This window comes from Aulonocara stuartgranti (genome assembly GCF_965226115.1).
Source record: "Aulonocara stuartgranti genome assembly, chromosome: 8".
In the NCBI taxonomy this organism is placed as follows: Eukaryota; Metazoa; Chordata; class Actinopteri; order Cichliformes; family Cichlidae; genus Aulonocara; species Aulonocara stuartgranti.
This window is the reverse complement of record NC_138959.1, coordinates 11,075,868-11,092,857: the sequence shown is the minus strand read 5'-3', so window position 1 is coordinate 11,092,857 and position 16,990 is coordinate 11,075,868. Positions and strand designations below refer to the sequence as shown.

The 16,990-nt window shown below is 40.9% G+C and overlaps 1 protein-coding gene across 2 annotated transcripts in view; it reads right to left on the bottom strand.

Moving 5' to 3' along the window:
* Positions 1-4,103: 4,103 nt before the first annotated feature.
* Positions 4,104-16,990, bottom strand: part of chst15 (carbohydrate sulfotransferase 15) — a 64,451-nt gene continuing 51,564 nt past the window's right edge. For both annotated transcript variants that reach the window (XM_082543807.1, XM_082543808.1), the window contains 6 exons: positions 15,454-15,793; positions 11,616-11,756; positions 8,089-8,245; positions 6,694-6,850; positions 5,150-5,297; positions 4,104-4,624 (listed from right to left, as the gene is read on the bottom strand). In XM_082543807.1, the coding sequence (XP_082399933.1) occupies positions 4,425-4,624; positions 5,150-5,297; positions 6,694-6,850; positions 8,089-8,245; positions 11,616-11,756; positions 15,454-15,793 (1,143 nt within the window). In that variant the 3' untranslated portion in view covers positions 4,104-4,424. The remainder of the gene's footprint in view (positions 4,625-5,149; positions 5,298-6,693; positions 6,851-8,088; positions 8,246-11,615; positions 11,757-15,453; positions 15,794-16,990) is intronic.

Below are 16,990 nucleotides of genomic sequence, written 5' to 3'. Positions count from 1 at the left end.
GATTCATCTGTGGGCTAAATTTCAAAGTTCCCCTGAGCTAAAGTTTAAATTCCTCATTCTCCAGCTTCTGCAGTGCTAGTTTTAGTATATACCTGTGGGAAGTGTTGAGATCAGAACCTAAATGCCAATCTGTTCAATGTTTGGTTATTCATTAAGAAAATTGAAATAGTGTGATCTAAGTGTGCATTTCAGAAAGTCTCTTCTTCAGTTTCTTCTCAGTCACTGTAATCTGTATTCCAGATTAGGATGAAAGATACTTTGATAATATTTGTGAATTCAAAGACAACTGAAATTGGTTGGAGGCTCTCACTAAAGCCAAACTCCTTCAGCCAGTCATATACACATCCAACTCTAAACACAGTATGCAAATGACTTGGAGTCACTATTTTTCCATTCAGATTGTCTTGATTTCAGTGAGGATAAAGTAGCCAAAATTGCTGGCACTTCGGGATTGCAGAGTGAAAGGGCTGCATTACCTTTTGAAAAACAGCAGCGAGAAGTAGAAGATCTCATGTCGTTAAACTGTTAAGCTCAAGTTTCTCATAGCTATTTGGGTCAGGTTGTCTTGAAGTTAAGATGGAAAACTACCACGGAATCCAAAGTACCATCAGGGTGTACACCCCACCCCTGGCGTCGTTGCCCACCTCTCAATGTTAAATACACGTAGACATTGAGGGCTAGCAGGAGGGACCATGCGTTTACCTGCTGCTCTCTGGCAGGTAGCTCCATGCCCTCCTGGGTTTTAAATGCACCTTAGAACACACATGCATCAACACTACAATGAGCGGGTGGAGGGAGGTTTGGAGTCTTCTCTCACCCCCATTCTCTGCGACCTGCTGGAGCGGGGGGGGCTAGGAGGAGGAGTTGGCCGTCCGACTGCGGTCTGGAGTGTGGGGCCTCCCTGCTGCTGCGGAGTCGGGGCGGTCTGCCTCCCCCCACCGCAGGGAAAAGGGTAACACCACCTGGGTCTGGGTGCAGTTCCCCCCTCCAGGGGCAAGGGTACCTAGACCCGGTTCGTAGAGTACGCTTGGGGAGTGTGATCGTGTGTACAGCGTCTCTTTATGTCTGTCTCCACATTGGTTGAGTGTGGAGTAAGTGCATATGAGAGCATGAGGGTGGGAATGGATGTTTGTATATGTGTGTGCCTGTATGTCTGTGTCTATATGTCAGGTTGGGTGTCAGACGCCACCTCTCTGGGGACATCTCAGGCCCTCCCTGCCAGTGGCGGACTCCCTCAGACATCGGTGCGTTGGTGGTTCTTTGTGTCTGGGGGTGGGCGTCCAGGTACACACCGGCTCACTCCTTGGCGGCCGCTTATCGGGGCCTGGAGCCTGGGGCTCGCTCGGGCCACTTCGGAGGTGGGGTGCCCCCGGCCTCTCGGCCTGGGGCTCGGTCACTCAGGCACGGCTGGCTGCCGGCGGAGCTCACGGGCGCGTCACTGCAACTCCCCCTGGCTTCTGCTCCACGGCTGCTGAGTGAGCCCTCATCTGGGACTCTCCTCAGCTCTTACTGAGACAGTGGCGCGGCTGCCCCTCTGTTGGTCTTCCTTGGTCTCTCGTGTTCTGGGGGCCTCTGGATGTCTGGAGTTTTGATCTCCTCCATACCTGCTTCATGCCCTGGAGGACGGGGCTGTGGCCCCCCCCCCCACGCCCTCTAGCAGATCATTACATGAAGGAACCTTTAAAAAAAAAAAACAAGCACGTCCATGCTCACAGGTGTACACATGGGTGATCACACCCACAAACTACACCCTTTTTGGCTCCTACCTCAAAGCACACTGTGTTCTGTTGATCTTATGTGCTGCACAATAATGTTTAATATTTAGTATTTACTGTCATATTCCCATATATCATTGTGATGTTGTTTATTCTATTACTCTTGTTCTCTTCTGCTTGTTTTCTTTTTTCTTTCTCAGCAGGTGATCCAGGTGATTGATATATGCATTTTTTTTTCTGCTCATTCTGTTGGTTTTTGTCTTTTGCCCTTCTCCCCCATCCCTCTTCTCAGCTGTTTCTCTTTCCCTCTTTCTTTCTCCCCTTCTTTCCCCCAGTCAAGTCTGTCCCGTATTCAGTAAGTGAAAATAAAATAAACAATAAAAGGTGAATCAAATGGACCATTACGGCAAGGCTGGGATGGTCAGTTTGGTAAAGTAAATCCGTTGGGTATCTTTCTTTGCCTTTAGACAACAATTCTGATGGCAAAAGAGCCAAACGGGACAGGCCAAAAAGAAAAAAAAAAAGATGGAAAACTATAAATATTGTCAGGAAAGAAAAATTACTGCATGATTTTTCTGTTTTTTTAACCCATATTCAAAATCGAGGCACATTTTCTTAAAGCATCACAATGTTTAATAATAATATTCTCATTAATGATGGCGTTAATAATTGCTGTAACTTACTAAACGTCCTGCTAAAATCGAAGTTACAATTAGGTATAGTTAAGTCTTGTCTGCCCTCTGGTGTAGAGAATAGATTGTACTCGAATTTCATTTTCACAGTCTCATATTTTCGTAATTGAAGTCATGCAACATTGTTTTAAAGACGTGAAATATTGTTTTTTGGGGGAATTTTTCTGGCAATATTTTGCTCCTTTGTAGGTGTGCTTCTGTATAAACTGTGAAATTATTTGCATTGTTAAATTAATTTGAGCTATGTGTTTCAGCAACACTCTGCAGCTACAGAAGTCCAAGAATAAACAATGCTATCAATCAATTTTCCCTCGAGTTTGGGCCTTCCTCCAGACGTTGGCAAAGCGGTGACTCATTCAGCACCACTTATTAAAAGAGTATTTTTTTTACCCTAGAGAAAATCCAAAAGTGGAGGAGTGGACATTGCAATCGTCTACATGCTGCTTATGATACTGATGACCCGACAAGACAGACTGCATGTAAGACTGTGCAGTGCTCTGTATGATTTGGTGATGTTCAGTACAGGAGCTCCACAGGAGACTGTGCTGTCTTCCTGCTCACCTTGCAAACCTCAGAACTTCTTTGTAAGTTTGATTCATGCCACCTGCAGAAATACTCTGATTACTCCGCAGTTGTTGGATGAGGTTGGAAGTGGAATGAGGAGCAGTACAGAGCACTAGTGGATAATTTTGTGGAGTGGTCTTGAAGAAATTGTCTTCTGGATGCAAATAAAGGACAGAGGACAGCTATAGAGCTTGTGGACCAGAAATGCTGATGTGGCGGAGGAGCACCTGGACATCCATGTCAGCAGCAGGCTGAACCAATACAGAGGCTGTATGCCAAAAAGGTACGAACAGGCTCTTCTTTCTTTTCTATAGAAAGAGATGATTTTTCAATGTGTACAGCAAAATGTTGGAGATTTTCTATCAGTCTGCTGTGATCAGTGTACTGTACTTTGCTGAGGTCTACTTGGGGAGCAGCATAGGAGGTAGTGACTCCAGCACTGGTTAACTAATGAGGTAGGCTGGTCTGTGACTGTACAGAGCCAGCCCAGAAGCTGTGATGGAGAGAAGGTTACTGAACAAACTGTTATCCATTATGGATTATCCTGACTCTCTACACCTCTTACCGTACAGGCAGCAGAGCACCTTCTCTAACAGACTGATTAAGCTCTGCTGCAACAAAAACAGATACAGGAAATCTTTCATACCACATGGACTTATTATGCATAATACAATATAACTATCTGGCAGGAAGTCATCTGCCAGATAATAAGTCCTTCAATTTAATTCAGAAACTATTTCTTTTAATTTCCTGTTAAAATCTCTGCTAACATTTAACATGAGACAAACCATTGTATTAATTTTGAGGATAACATATATTCCATTTCACATCTGTGTTTTTAACCTTTTAGTCTTGAATGAGGCCAATTTTAAGACTGCAGTTACACCTTCTTCACAGTAGAGGGCGCTGTTGTTTCACTAATCCATTGTGCCCCTACAAGCTCGTTTCACTATGCCATATTTACAATCCTTCTGATAAAGGTACAATCAAAGTAATTTGTCTCTGTGAGTATAGCTATCTTGGAAGAAAAGGACCAAAACTAGTAGATCTCATCTTTTCTCATCTCATCTTTCAGTCCTGTCGGACGTCTTCCTCTTTAAATTAATTAAACATAAAGAGACAACGTAATATCTTCAGTTTCACTATTTAATTTTGGTACATCTGGTTAAAAAAAACAACAACAACAATCAGGGCCAAGAACAACTCAACTCTCGCTCACACACTCTCACACAAAACCACCACACTTGCTTGTGCTATTTTTCTATCGTTGATTCATCTCTGCTTTTATAACTTAAAAAAATAATTTAAATAAAAAAACATAGATTTTATTGTTTTTGTTTTTTAATGGGCACTTGAGAGAGATGAAGTCCAAAGGGGCTGGTTGACACATCAGTGGTATTTTTTTTTCTTTCTTTCTTTTTCTAAAATAACAGGAGTTGTGATGTTGGGATGTTCAGAGTTTAGAGTTATTCTCCCAGAGGAAGGAGTCATTCTGCAGCACTTTGGCCAATTTTTCATTGAACGGTGTGTAGAAGTCCCGCAGGATGTCTTTAGTGATGGGCAGCATGGGTCCTAGGTTTTTGTCAGCTGGCCTCCTGGTGTTTGACGCCGGGCTTCTTGTGATTTCTGACTCAATTTCTTTTGTCAGCGGCCCTGTGAAAAACACAGAAACATTTCTTTCACACCCCCTCGTTCTGGTCCACTTATTTTGATTTTGACGCAACACTAAACAAATGGAACAAAATAGTGAGAAAGGTAATCACACCTTAGATGGTGTTGGCAGCTCTTTGAAGAGCTAAGTCTGAGCTTTGGGGCAATTACACTGTGGGATAACCAGTGAGTTCAGAGGAAGGAAGCTTCCACAAAGCTGGAAGGGGCTGTTTTTGGCTGTCATATTCATACACTCAAACCTGTGTGCGTGTGTGGTAAACTGTTCACGATTACTCCTAAGTGGAGATTTTATACTCCCGTATTCTGCATCGACAGATTTTAATTATATCGTTGCATGCCATTTTAAAGTGACATTTGTTTGCACAGGTTTTAGGTCGACGCATTCGTTTTTCTAATAATCACATTCACTGCTACACTACATATCCATATTTGTATGTATCTAGGGCACTGTTTGGAACTGTACTGATCAGAGTCCCCATGACTACACTTACTCACTTGTTCACTTACCCAGGTTAAGGAACTCGAAGACTTGATGCATTGTGTATTTCCTGTTAGAGGCATGGTCTTCCAACCTTAGGACCAGAATTTGTTTCCTGCTGAAGATGGTCAGCCAGTCCATTAAGTACACAATGTATAAGCCAACTTGCAATCTGACCTGAGGGCACAGAAGAAGAAAGTCAACATGAGATAAGAAATTCCTATGCAAGGCACTTTTTCTTAGCAAAGTGGTGCATGCATCCTCTTCTTTAAGGAGATAAACAGGTGGAGGGAGGAAATTTTAACTGCTTTCTTTTTCGTCTTCTCCATGAATTCGGCTCAGTGATGCTAGATGCTGTGTAGGCATGTAAATGTGTAGTGTTTATTATTTGAAGTGAGAGAGGGAGATAAGAAAGAGGGAAACCTGCATCATCATCACAACCAAACTAAATACTTTACGGCCAAACATTATATAGTATTTCAATTTAGTTTTGCATCATAATAAGGTGATTTTCCCTCTTTTGTAAAAGTGCAAATTGAAATAATCTAAAGATTTAATAATCTTTAAATTATTTTCTGGTCAAAACAAGTATTTTAAAGATCTCAACTTGGGCTCTGGGAACACAGGATAGACGTTTCTTTTAATTTTCTGAGGTTTTATTTGAGACGTAGATTAAACCACTACACAATTCATCAACCCCAGAAATAAATGAGCACACTGATCTTTTGTGAGATCTCATCAAAGCATTTGCTCGTAGCCTAACCCTTGTTGAAATTGATTTTTGGATTCCTTTGTGACAGTTCACTGCAGAACAGTAGGTGTGCACAAAATACCCTGTCCTTTCGCCTTTTTAGCGAAAATTGAAAGGCCATTTAGAATCGATGATTACAAGCCAGCTCAGCAATTCCTTCTTTGTTAAATCAATTTGGTACAACAGTTTAGGTCAGACGTGTTCTCATGCTGGGGTTTATTTGTTTTTTTTCTCTAAGGCACTAATCCAAGCTCTAAAACCTTTATCAAGAAACCACAGGCATGAGAGTCTGCTGTAGGGACAGCTGTAATGCTTCTCACATGGGCTAATAACTCTTATAGATATTTGCGGATGAACAATTAGGTCATCGCTAGAGAGCAAACATGCTTATGAAGGGCCATAAAGACTGTTGGAGAACCTCTAAATACAAGGCAGCATAAAGGGAAAGCCAACAGAGGACAATCCTCATCCCCATCTCACACAGTCTGCGTCAGGGTGCTATGAGAAAAGCTGACCTAACACCGGCCCGGGCACTGGCTGGCACTAATACGTGGTCCATGAGTAAGAAGCAAGTTCACAGGAAAACGAGCTTTTGTAGTACACAAAGAGGCTTGAGGTGTTGAACTGCTCAGTGGTCCCACAGTGCTGCCAATCCTTTCCATTAAGTCTGTCCTGCGAACTTTAGCGTTTGCTAATGAAGCACGGACTTCTCTCCATCTGTCTTTTCTTACTTTCTTCGTTCCCACCAGCTAATCAACTGGTCACTAAGTGCCGCTTTTCAGCGGAGCTTTGAGACAAAAGCAGGAGGCGGGGAACACTCACTGGCATGGCGTTGTTGACGGTGGTGTTGTACACACAGGAGCGCATTGTGAACTCCGTAAGGCACCCCTCAAACAACTGCAGTGACTCTGACACCTTCTCGTGGAAATCCTCTGCAGACTTATTGGCACTACCAAAGTAAAGGTAGTCAGAGTACAGCCTGCAAGACAAGAGACAAATTTGAACATGGAAAAGACATCTCATTATGTTTCAGGTTTTTGTCTTCAAGCATTTACAAGCTGTAATATCACAGATATATTTCCTCTTCTCTGGTATTTTTAATATGTCTCCTAATTAAACTGTAGACAGTCATCATATTGGTCCAGCAAGAGGAATCCCCAGTGCCTCAGCCTCCTCTGACAGCAAATTATTTTAGCTTGTTAAGCCAGCCAGATGTTTATTGATGCTGGCACTGGTCTTGACTCTTATCTCTGTCATCTTAGTGCTTCCATTATACTTCTGTTGTTCTCTCTTAAAATGAAAAAAGATATTTCGATTTTAATTAAGCTGCCAGATTAAGTGACAATTAAATGAATCAAAATAATCATTTGGGGTTCAATTTACTAAAAATTGCTACTCTTGTTTGCTTTCAGCCAGCCCTTGTGAAAGATTTCTCTCTGTAATTAATTTGATCAGTCAGTAATGGGTTCCAGAATTGACAGGCCTTCACAGAGAAACCCAGATGTCCAAATTAGGACCTACAATTTGGTATTTTGTCGTTTCCAGTCAGTCTGTTAATGTTTTGTATTTAGGCTTTTTTTCTAAGTCAACCAAAAGTATTCATAGTGAACTCAACTCAGTTCTTAATGGTTGACTCTATGACTGAAACATGTTTCTGCCCATATGTCAAATGAGAATGAAAGGGAATTGTGGCGACACTGATCCATATAAACTCTAAGTTGCAATTTAGTTTGAAATGTAAGATCGTATAGAGGAAATGCGGTACAGGGTGTAAACTGATCTCACCTAATAAAAATGACACAGCTAATCTAATTGAGCATGCAACTCATTTTTTCCTAGAATTGTTTCGGGGGAGAGGTTCCACGGGCCACGATTTGACAGACAGAAGCAATTACAGAGCATGCTTAGACATTCTCAGAAGTAAAAATCAACATTAACAGCGTTAAGAACCCTCCCCACCCCCGTCTAAACACATTATCACACAGGCATTCAGCTGTAAGGTCTCCACATGTCTGATAAAGGCACCATAATGATACTTTTGTAGCAGCCTGTCTGAGTAAAAGTCAACACATCTCTTGTGACAACAGGTCTTTTGTTTCTTATGAACCTGGAAAATGTCTGTCTGTGTCAGCAGTGTAAACACTTATGATAGGGGTGCAAAGACATGCACATCAGAACTAGATCTGCATCATCGCTAGCAAAGCAGATTTCTCCCACCTTTCCACTGGATCCCTGAGCATGACAATGAAGCGGGCATCAGGATGCAGGGCATGGATGAAGTCCTGGATAAGGAAGGGAGGCTCTCCCTTTGTTGTGTTGTCATAGAAATATACCCAAGCGTTGTTATCCCACATGGTGGATGCGCTGGCTTCTCCTGGAAAATACAGCCACAGTGCTTCAAGTAAAAACATGCACACATACACAAAAATATTGTGCAGTCACAGACACTTTTAGTTTTTAGTGTAAGGCTCATTATTTGTGTTTTTTGTGTATTTTTACCAAATATACACAGTACAGGATCCCTGTTAAATTACATCAAATTACTGTTATATGTGTTATCTTACACCTAATAATCTAAAACAACATAAAAACATCATACTAATACACTTTTGTATTGTTATTTTAGCGTTACTATTCTTATCACCATAAACGTATTTTATTGTAAAATGTGATGTTGATTGATATTTAAAAAAACAAACAGAATTTGGTATCTCGTTTGGCTTAAATGTAAACTGGCCAAATGTTATTAATCACTGAAAGTTGGGTTTTAAATGGTGGACAATACAAAATAAACAGTTTGGTTATTAAGAAATAATGGGCATGTATTGGGAAAACCATTGTTGTTGTTGTTTTTGCAACTAATTTTTAAGCCTATTTTCATTTTTCATTTCCGTTTTAGTTTGTCATTACCTGCAAATGATTGTCTGAGATTTAAATCGCACGTTGTTATGAAACTTGAAACATACAGCCTCTAAATTAAAGCTTGAAGTAAAACATGAAAGCAAAGGTCAATAAAATGAGATGTTCTAAAGCAAGTGCTCAATGGGAGAAAAAAGAAAGAAAAAAGACAAACAGCAAGGGCAGCTAAATAGTACAATGACTGCAGTCTTCAAATCCTTGTCCAGACTGGTGCTCATACCAAGTCAGAGGACATTGTTTCTCAAACAATTTAGGACCATAAACTTTATCAAGCCAAGCTGAGAAATGATATCCTGGATTCATTAGACTGTCTGCGCCTTCATTATCCTCTTATCTGTGAAGCAAAGCTGTATTTGGAAGGAACACAACAGGAGCCTTATCTGCCTCCCTTCCTCAGAAAAAAAGGGACGATAGCCAGGGCCTATTTTTTTGCGATGAAAACGGTGAGAGCGAAACAGGATCACTGTTAATGCTGTTAACACATAAAATGATACACACTGTGATCAAGTCTATTTAAAGGTCTCTGTATCCATTAAAAGGGCTTATTTTGGTCCAGAAGGAGGGCTGTACAGGACAAACAAATGCAGGAGCCAGACTGGTCTCTCTGGTGTTTCATAGTGGCTGGGTCTTGGCCGGGGGTTGAAAAGAATCAGAAGCCCAAGATCCTGGCCATAGGCCTGCGCCGTGCTGGGCTCTCCCAGGGCATCGTGTGAATACTGAGTGGGGTTTTGCTCCCCCACACCCCTCTAACTAGGATTATTTATTTGAAATCGCAAACAAAACAGTGCAACATGCTAAGCTGCACCCAATGCAGCAAGCCAAGTGTGAAAAGCCTGTTGTTGAAAATTGAAATCAGTTTTTCTTTGTGACCGAGCAATTTCTTTGACACAGTGTTTAAGCGATGGAGGGGGAAAAAAGACAGAAACAGATAGTTGCAGAGGGGCTGGAGACAGGATATGCAGATAGAGGAAGGAGGTTTGTAAGACTTCACCACCCCACTGCGGGTATTATTGCTGTCCTGACACACACACACACACACACACACATTCACACACGCATGCACACAAAACAATGATTCCCTTATACAGCACTTCAGTGAAGTGGCTAAGTGAGGCAGACGGAAGTCCAGTATTATTAAGCTGTTAGAGCCTCTCTTTAAGGCTTAGTCACTAGCTCGTTTAGAAATACCTTCCCTCACTGAAGTGAAAGTGGCTGCTACAGAGCGGCCCCATGCTTCATCCTCACTACCTGCTGCTTTAATAGTAGTTTTGTAATATTGGACACAAGATTACAGGCGAAGTTTAAAGTGAGTGTCAGGTCACCCCAGGCCCAATGCTATTGGCTGCAGCCCGACGAGGGCACAGAATGCTGCAGGACCACGTTCTATAGATGGATCACAACAGATACATGACCCGAGTAATTAATAAGATTCTCAGTAGAGAGTGGGGAACAATAGCTGTTCCCTGAAGCAGTGAAAGAAAACAGGAAGACAGAGGTTACACTCAACAGGAAATGTTTCCGCTTAGAAAACTACCAAGAGATGCGATTAGCAAGAAGTCAGGCAATGTTTTACACACTATCGCCTGTATCTTGTTGGCTTAGCTACCCAAAAACATGTTATTCTGATGATAATCAGTCTGTAATAGTTGGGTATTTTTTTGTGTGGGGAAATGCTGATATGCAGTTTCCTGTCATAATGTGCAACTCAAAGTTTGATTTACTGTGCTTGCATAGCACAAAAAGTGCAATATGATATTCAGTGTTTGCATTCTGCGCAATCTTAGTTCATATTAAATGCAAAATGTAGCTGGGTCACTTTGGAATATGAAGGTTTTGATGACAGTTAGATTTGAACTGGATCAAGGAATGATTTCTTTGAATTATACCTGCTCCTGTCACCTCATATTACTCAGTGTATTTATTCAAGAGACATTTCATTTAAGAGCATCAGTTCTTGTTTTCTTGTTCAAATATTGCAACAGTCCGCTTCAAAACTTTGCCTTTGGACTCAAATAAACCACATAGATTTGTTCGTCTACTGCGCAAAATTGTATGTCTGCCCTGAGACGGACTGCTGCCCGCACAGACATCTTGTCCTCTAACTGAACCTCTATATCGTTGCACTCAAGTCATTTCTGTTTGCTTGCAAAACTTCCACTTCTAAATCTCTGCTCCTGCTCCCAGCATTTTGCATAATGAGTGACAAACCAATTGCCAAGTGGTTAGTACTTATATCACATGGCTGCTAATCTTCTGAGCAATGGGTACCAGGTTTTATGACCTTTCCCTGCTCTTTGGCAGTCCTTGTTAGATCCATTAAATTACTGCAATGGGACATAAACCAGGAAGGTAATGTTGCTCACATCCACTGGAGGCTGCTGTGCAGTAGGCATAGGGCAACTACAGTATATGTAGGTATTCAGTTGTGCTGACTGTTTAATTCTAAAGATTATAATCTTCCATTGTATAACTTTTAAAGCCTTTGTTAGCAAGTTACAGTAGCACCAAGTAGAAACGACACAGAGTGAATTTTCAACCACCCGGAAATTAAACTAGATTTGGGCCAGATGGTGGATTTGAACCAAGGACCTTCTTACTGTAAAGACCACCATGCTGCCCAAAAATATTTTAAGTCTATTTTATAAATCTCGGTCCCAATATGCTACTAAGACGATAATTATCCATGTTATCCACACTGGCTAACAACTAGTGGTGCAGAGCCCAGTTGGAAAATGCTTCAATAAATTTTAATTCGAAGTGTTGCAATAATATATGTTATAATAGTTTCATTTCTACAAATGGGAGCTGGCTGTCATCTCACTTACCTATGATCATATCAGGTTGGCTGGATCTGCTGGTATTTGCTGTGAGGTTGCCCTGGATTTGGTAAGCAGCCTGATCGAACAAGTCCAAGTAGTCTTCCACTGGGTATCGATCATGGAAGCCCTCACTGAGACGAATGATACCTGACAGAGAAAAAGATGTTGACTTTAGGCAGGTATATTTTAGAATTTTTTGCTAAGTTATTACACTTAAAAAGCTGTTGGAGTGGATACGTTGGCTTTAAATGGGATTCTAGAAGCAAAAGTGGGTGTGTTTTCAGTCCCGCCTTCTTGTTTCTCTACATGTGTTTCTGTGCTCACACTAAAGGGGGTCATTAGGGTTTTGTTGTTGTCCTGACTGCAGGATGACCTAATAAAATCCAAGTAAAGATCCAATCCAAATTCAGCAGGGAGTACTGTCTCTGCTCACTTTCTCGTCTGTCCAATTAAAGGCCAATGTCAAGTTAATCCTTAAAATGCAGGACTAGCAAATGTGTTTTCCATCTTAGCTGCTGTGGTGTACATTATAATTATAATTTAGTAGGCTATCGTGGAGATATGGTTTAGGACTTGGGAGCATCCATGCAGCATAAGGATAATGAGGTAACTCAGGCGGCTGTTACTTTCAGCGATGCTTTGATGGTGTCCTATTAAACCACCTTTTCTTAGGAGGAAAAACATGATTAGAAAACTCAAGTAAACTCTCCAAACACCCAGTCTGCATCTTTACTCATCCAGAACGGTCACACTTGTATGAGGTGTGATGGCTCTGGCGAGTCTTGCTTCAGTGCTTTTCTTTTTTTTCCCCCGTCCCTGTGCTTTTTCATATGAATTAGGCATAGAGCAGTTTTCAAAAAAGATTCAAAATGCTCCTCCAAGAAAGTTATGTAGCACGGATCGCATCAAATCACCTTTTTACTGCATCGACCGAGCAGCGCCTCGAGGGGGATCGAAATAAATAAATACAAAACAAGACCATTTGAATTCTGAGAGCTCTCAAAGGATGTCTTAAGAGAAAAGTGCTGATTAGCAGCCCGAAGTTCATGACTAGAAGGAATAGAGAGAAAGAAAGTGACAGCAAAGATGAAAGCGCACCCAACGAGGGGGAACAGTAACTGAGGGGGACCTGTGTCCTTGGGATATAACTGCATTTGCTGCTATGCAACATCACAAGCAGCAGAAAACACGGAGCATGAGGCAGACAAATTAAGGCAAACAACTCATCCACAACCCACAGCTTTACGAGCTTCAAATAATTATCAACTCAGATTAAACCCAACATATTAAAATAAGTATTGCATGCAGACTGATCAATCCACCAATTAGGTTTTGTGAGTCTCGAAAGGATTAGGGGCATAGTCAGCAACTGGATAAACTTCAAAGGGATAGATTTGGCTGTGACACTTAAGCCTCTTTTGATATTTGTGGTGAGAATTTGGATGATTTTTTTTCCAAAGATTGTGGCCAATACTGTATGTAGTGCCCTTAACAAGGAGTACACCAAAGCCATGAGTGAATTTATTCAAATCATTAAGTAACCTTTAGACAGACAGCTGCTGGAAAAATAAAATGTCAAATTAGTCATTGTTGAGTAGAAGAATAGCCCCCATCCCCAGAAATCACGGTGAAAATCGAGCGCTCGTATTGCACTCGTGTTATAGCGTAGCTTCATTTACTAAAAGATAATTATAAAATAATCTGAGCACTGCATATACAAAATTCAGTATAAAGCTGTTGTGTTATTGACTTCTGATTTTGAAATCAGAACTGAAAACAGAGCCATCGGTCAAAAGGCAGATCGCTCCCCTAAAGTTTAACTGCTGGGCTTTGTATTTCTTTATTTCAGGCACATATTAGTGAGACGCACGCGCTGACTCACTCGCTGATGTCCGCATCCTGGGCTGATGAAGGATTCCCATTATTCATGAGTCTTAATGACTCTTTCAGTATCAAAGAGAAACAAAAAAAACCTCATAGGTATGATGATCTGCTTGTTTAGAGACAACAATGCAAGAGAGAAAAAGAAATCTTGGCCTACTTAAGATTTTTACTACAAGCCTTATTATCAGCTAAATTTGTAATTAAAAATATTTCAGATGTAAGAGGAAATCGAGTAAAGCCTTCGTGGTGTCTAAAATCACTAAATCAAACCAAACAAGCGATTTAACATTCAACTTAAGGGTGTCCAGAGGGTTTTCTTCTCACATGAGGTGCATTCAGTCTCACTCCCGGGTCTTGCGTATCTTTTAATCCCATCTGTGATGGTGTGGTGGTTCTTTTTACATCACAGATGCTCGTGGAGGAAGAACACCACAATGTCAGGCACACTGTTAGAACTGCCATACGACCCAGATGTCTGCTGCGAGGCGGCTCTTACTTCTTGACGCACAGGGTTTTCTCTTTGTTTGTGCAAATGACTTGTTCGAGTTACCACCTGTTCAAACGCCTTGAGTGCCAAAATTATAAGCCGGAATTTTGGCAGTAATTTGTGTGCGTCTAAACAAACAAGCCAATATATTAACAGATAGTGTTAAACTCTCCATGAAATTGGCCAGTATTTTCACTATTTATCCATTATTTATTCAATATTCTATCCAATAAGAAGTAACAACTTTAATTGCCTTTATGCAACAGCTCTATCATAAAATGGAAAGATTTGTTGTGTAATTAAATAAACCTATAATTGCTCTGTTACTCTTTTCAAGGAGAGTGTAAAATTCAAATTTATGCACAGTGGGAACAGCCCAAATGATGCACCTAGAAGCTGAGGGAAGCAAATTTCACGGTAGAGAGATGTGTCGCAAGGAGCGACTGCAACATTAACGTGCTAAACAAGTGCAAAAAAACAGCATGCGTGGGTTCAGTGTGCCTGCTTCGGTTGTTTTTATGTTCCTTTCAAGTGCTTTCTACCACAGAGATAAGTCTATGTCACAGATGACAATAAAGCACAGTTAATCTAGATCCTTCTGCGTATAGTTCTAGTCGCGCTGTTAATGAGCTTTGTTAGCACATAAGCTTAACCACACATACCAAGATGAGAAAGTTGCACTGGTAAGAGTCTAATGAAGGTGTAGAAGTACGCAGGAGGGGAACAGGGAATGGTTATAATTCAAATTGCTGCATAAAGATTGTAAATATACAATTAGGGATGTTGATCTGGGTCAACTCTCAGGCAGAAAATTAGCAGTTTCTGTTAATTGTAGTGCTTTTGTTTTGAGTATTAATTTCCCTGTAATTATACTGTAATTGCACTGGGAAAAGCTTATATAGCACCTTTCTTCTTAATTTTGAGCACTGAAAGCACTTTCTACTATAAGTCTCATTCACCCAGTGACACACACATTCATACAGTGCTTTTATCTATCCCTAAGCACTTTTATCTAACATTCACACAAACATCAGGGGCATCAGGGTTCAGTATCTTGCCCAAGGTTACTTGGGAATATAAAATATATTAATATAGATACATAATACGCTGGACAGCCGGGGTAGAAATTGGTAGAAAGCCTGAGACAGCTGGAAACTGAACTATATGGAACTAAATGTAAAAACAAATACATAAATGTGTATTTGTTTCAGAAAAGTCTTACTCTAACATTATTGTCAGTCAATACCCAAAGAACTCAAATTACCTACTAAAATATGCAGAAACTGTGCAATTCACGCATAAAACAATATGATGATAGTTATAGCATAGACAATTTCAATATTATGTCACTTAGTGGTTTTGTGGGGTCCACTGAGGCTATTTTACTGCCAAAATAATGACAGTGACTTGAGCTTAGCATATGTCATGGTCCCAGGCTCCCTTACCGCTCAAAATTACGCGTTCCTTACTCACCAAAACGTTTGCGGGTCCACCAGTGTGGCTCTTTGAAAGTTGTGAACTTCACGTCCGGGTGCAGCTTTAGTCTATCATACAGGTCTGTTGTGCCGCACTTTGGCTGACCAATGATATAGAAATAAGGAAGGCACCGCATGCGGTAGAGTTTCCTGTTGTGATGAAGCAAATGTTCGTGGAAAGTGTTCCTCAAGTGCTGGAAAACTGTTCTGAAGCGCCGCGAATAGCGTCCATATAAGTTTGTCCTGTATGGGTCGGAAGTGATATTCCCAGTGTATTCCTCATACCAGCAGGGGTTCTTGACACCAGGCAGAAATTTGCGAGGGATAACAGAAAACATCTGTAAATGCAGAGAAAGCAGGTTGCATCAGTCTGTTAGGCCATTTAGACATTTCACGCAAAACTTTTTGTAAACTCTCAATTATCATCGCACGGTAGAAGATGAATATGTTTGGGGTTTTTTGTATAGCCTACAGACCATTATTTTGGTAGGACTAGGCAAGCACTGTGTGCGTTCATGACAAGTTTGTGCAGCTAGAATGTGGTCTCTGGCAAATCAGAGTTATAATAAATTAGAAACACAAGCAAGTGGCTTCATGCTAAATTTGTTGAGCAATGTTCCAATAAACACCAGCACACTCTATCATATCTGTACTGCTGATGCTCAGCCACATAGTCCAGCCATTCATACCTTTTTCCTTGTTCTGGAGGCTTTTTTGCATTCAGTCTGGTCTTGAATAGTTAAAACGAACATTAGCTGAATTGTGTTTGAGGGACTGATTTGGCCAGAAGGGAACATTGCAATTTGTGGCCATAAAAACAATCTAACTCAGATCCATTATCCACCCTCACACTCACAAAAAGAGCTTCAAATTCATTGTTGAGTAAGTGTGGAGGTGCAAACTCACAAAATGTTAACTTTCATTCTGGTAATTTTGTAACCAGATTAACCTCTAATCTCATCTCACACTTTCTGGTAGCACTACACATGAGCATGCATGCATTCATTCACATTGTTAAGATGTTATTTTTTTCTTTTTGTTGGTGAAAGGCAGCAAATAATCACGTCACTATGACTTGCTTGCACTTTGTAAGACGTGGCTACTTTAAGGACAATTAATGCCGGATCCATCCACAGATGCAGTATTGATTGTCCTGCAGCCACTCTCTCCAATTCATTAGGTTGTTCAATAAGAAATTAGTTATATTGCAAATAGCCCAAGCACAAGCCATTATCATTACGATTAGCAATTAATTGAACTAAGCTTTGAGGTGAGACGAACAGTAAGAAAGCCTCAAGGCCAACATGCTGAAGGACCTCGAGATGGCTTTGAGCTTAAGGGGACCTATGTAATTATCTGGTTTGGCATAAAGAGTTATAGAAGGATTTCAGTGCAGGTTTATCTCTTTATGAATTAAATTAGACACTGTAGCCAATGGGGAATTACACCAGAGTAGCCGTATTCAGCCCTGGGTAGACAGCATGTAGGCAGGAATGCTGATTTCAATCACCTTTTCAACACATTTAATTATAGCA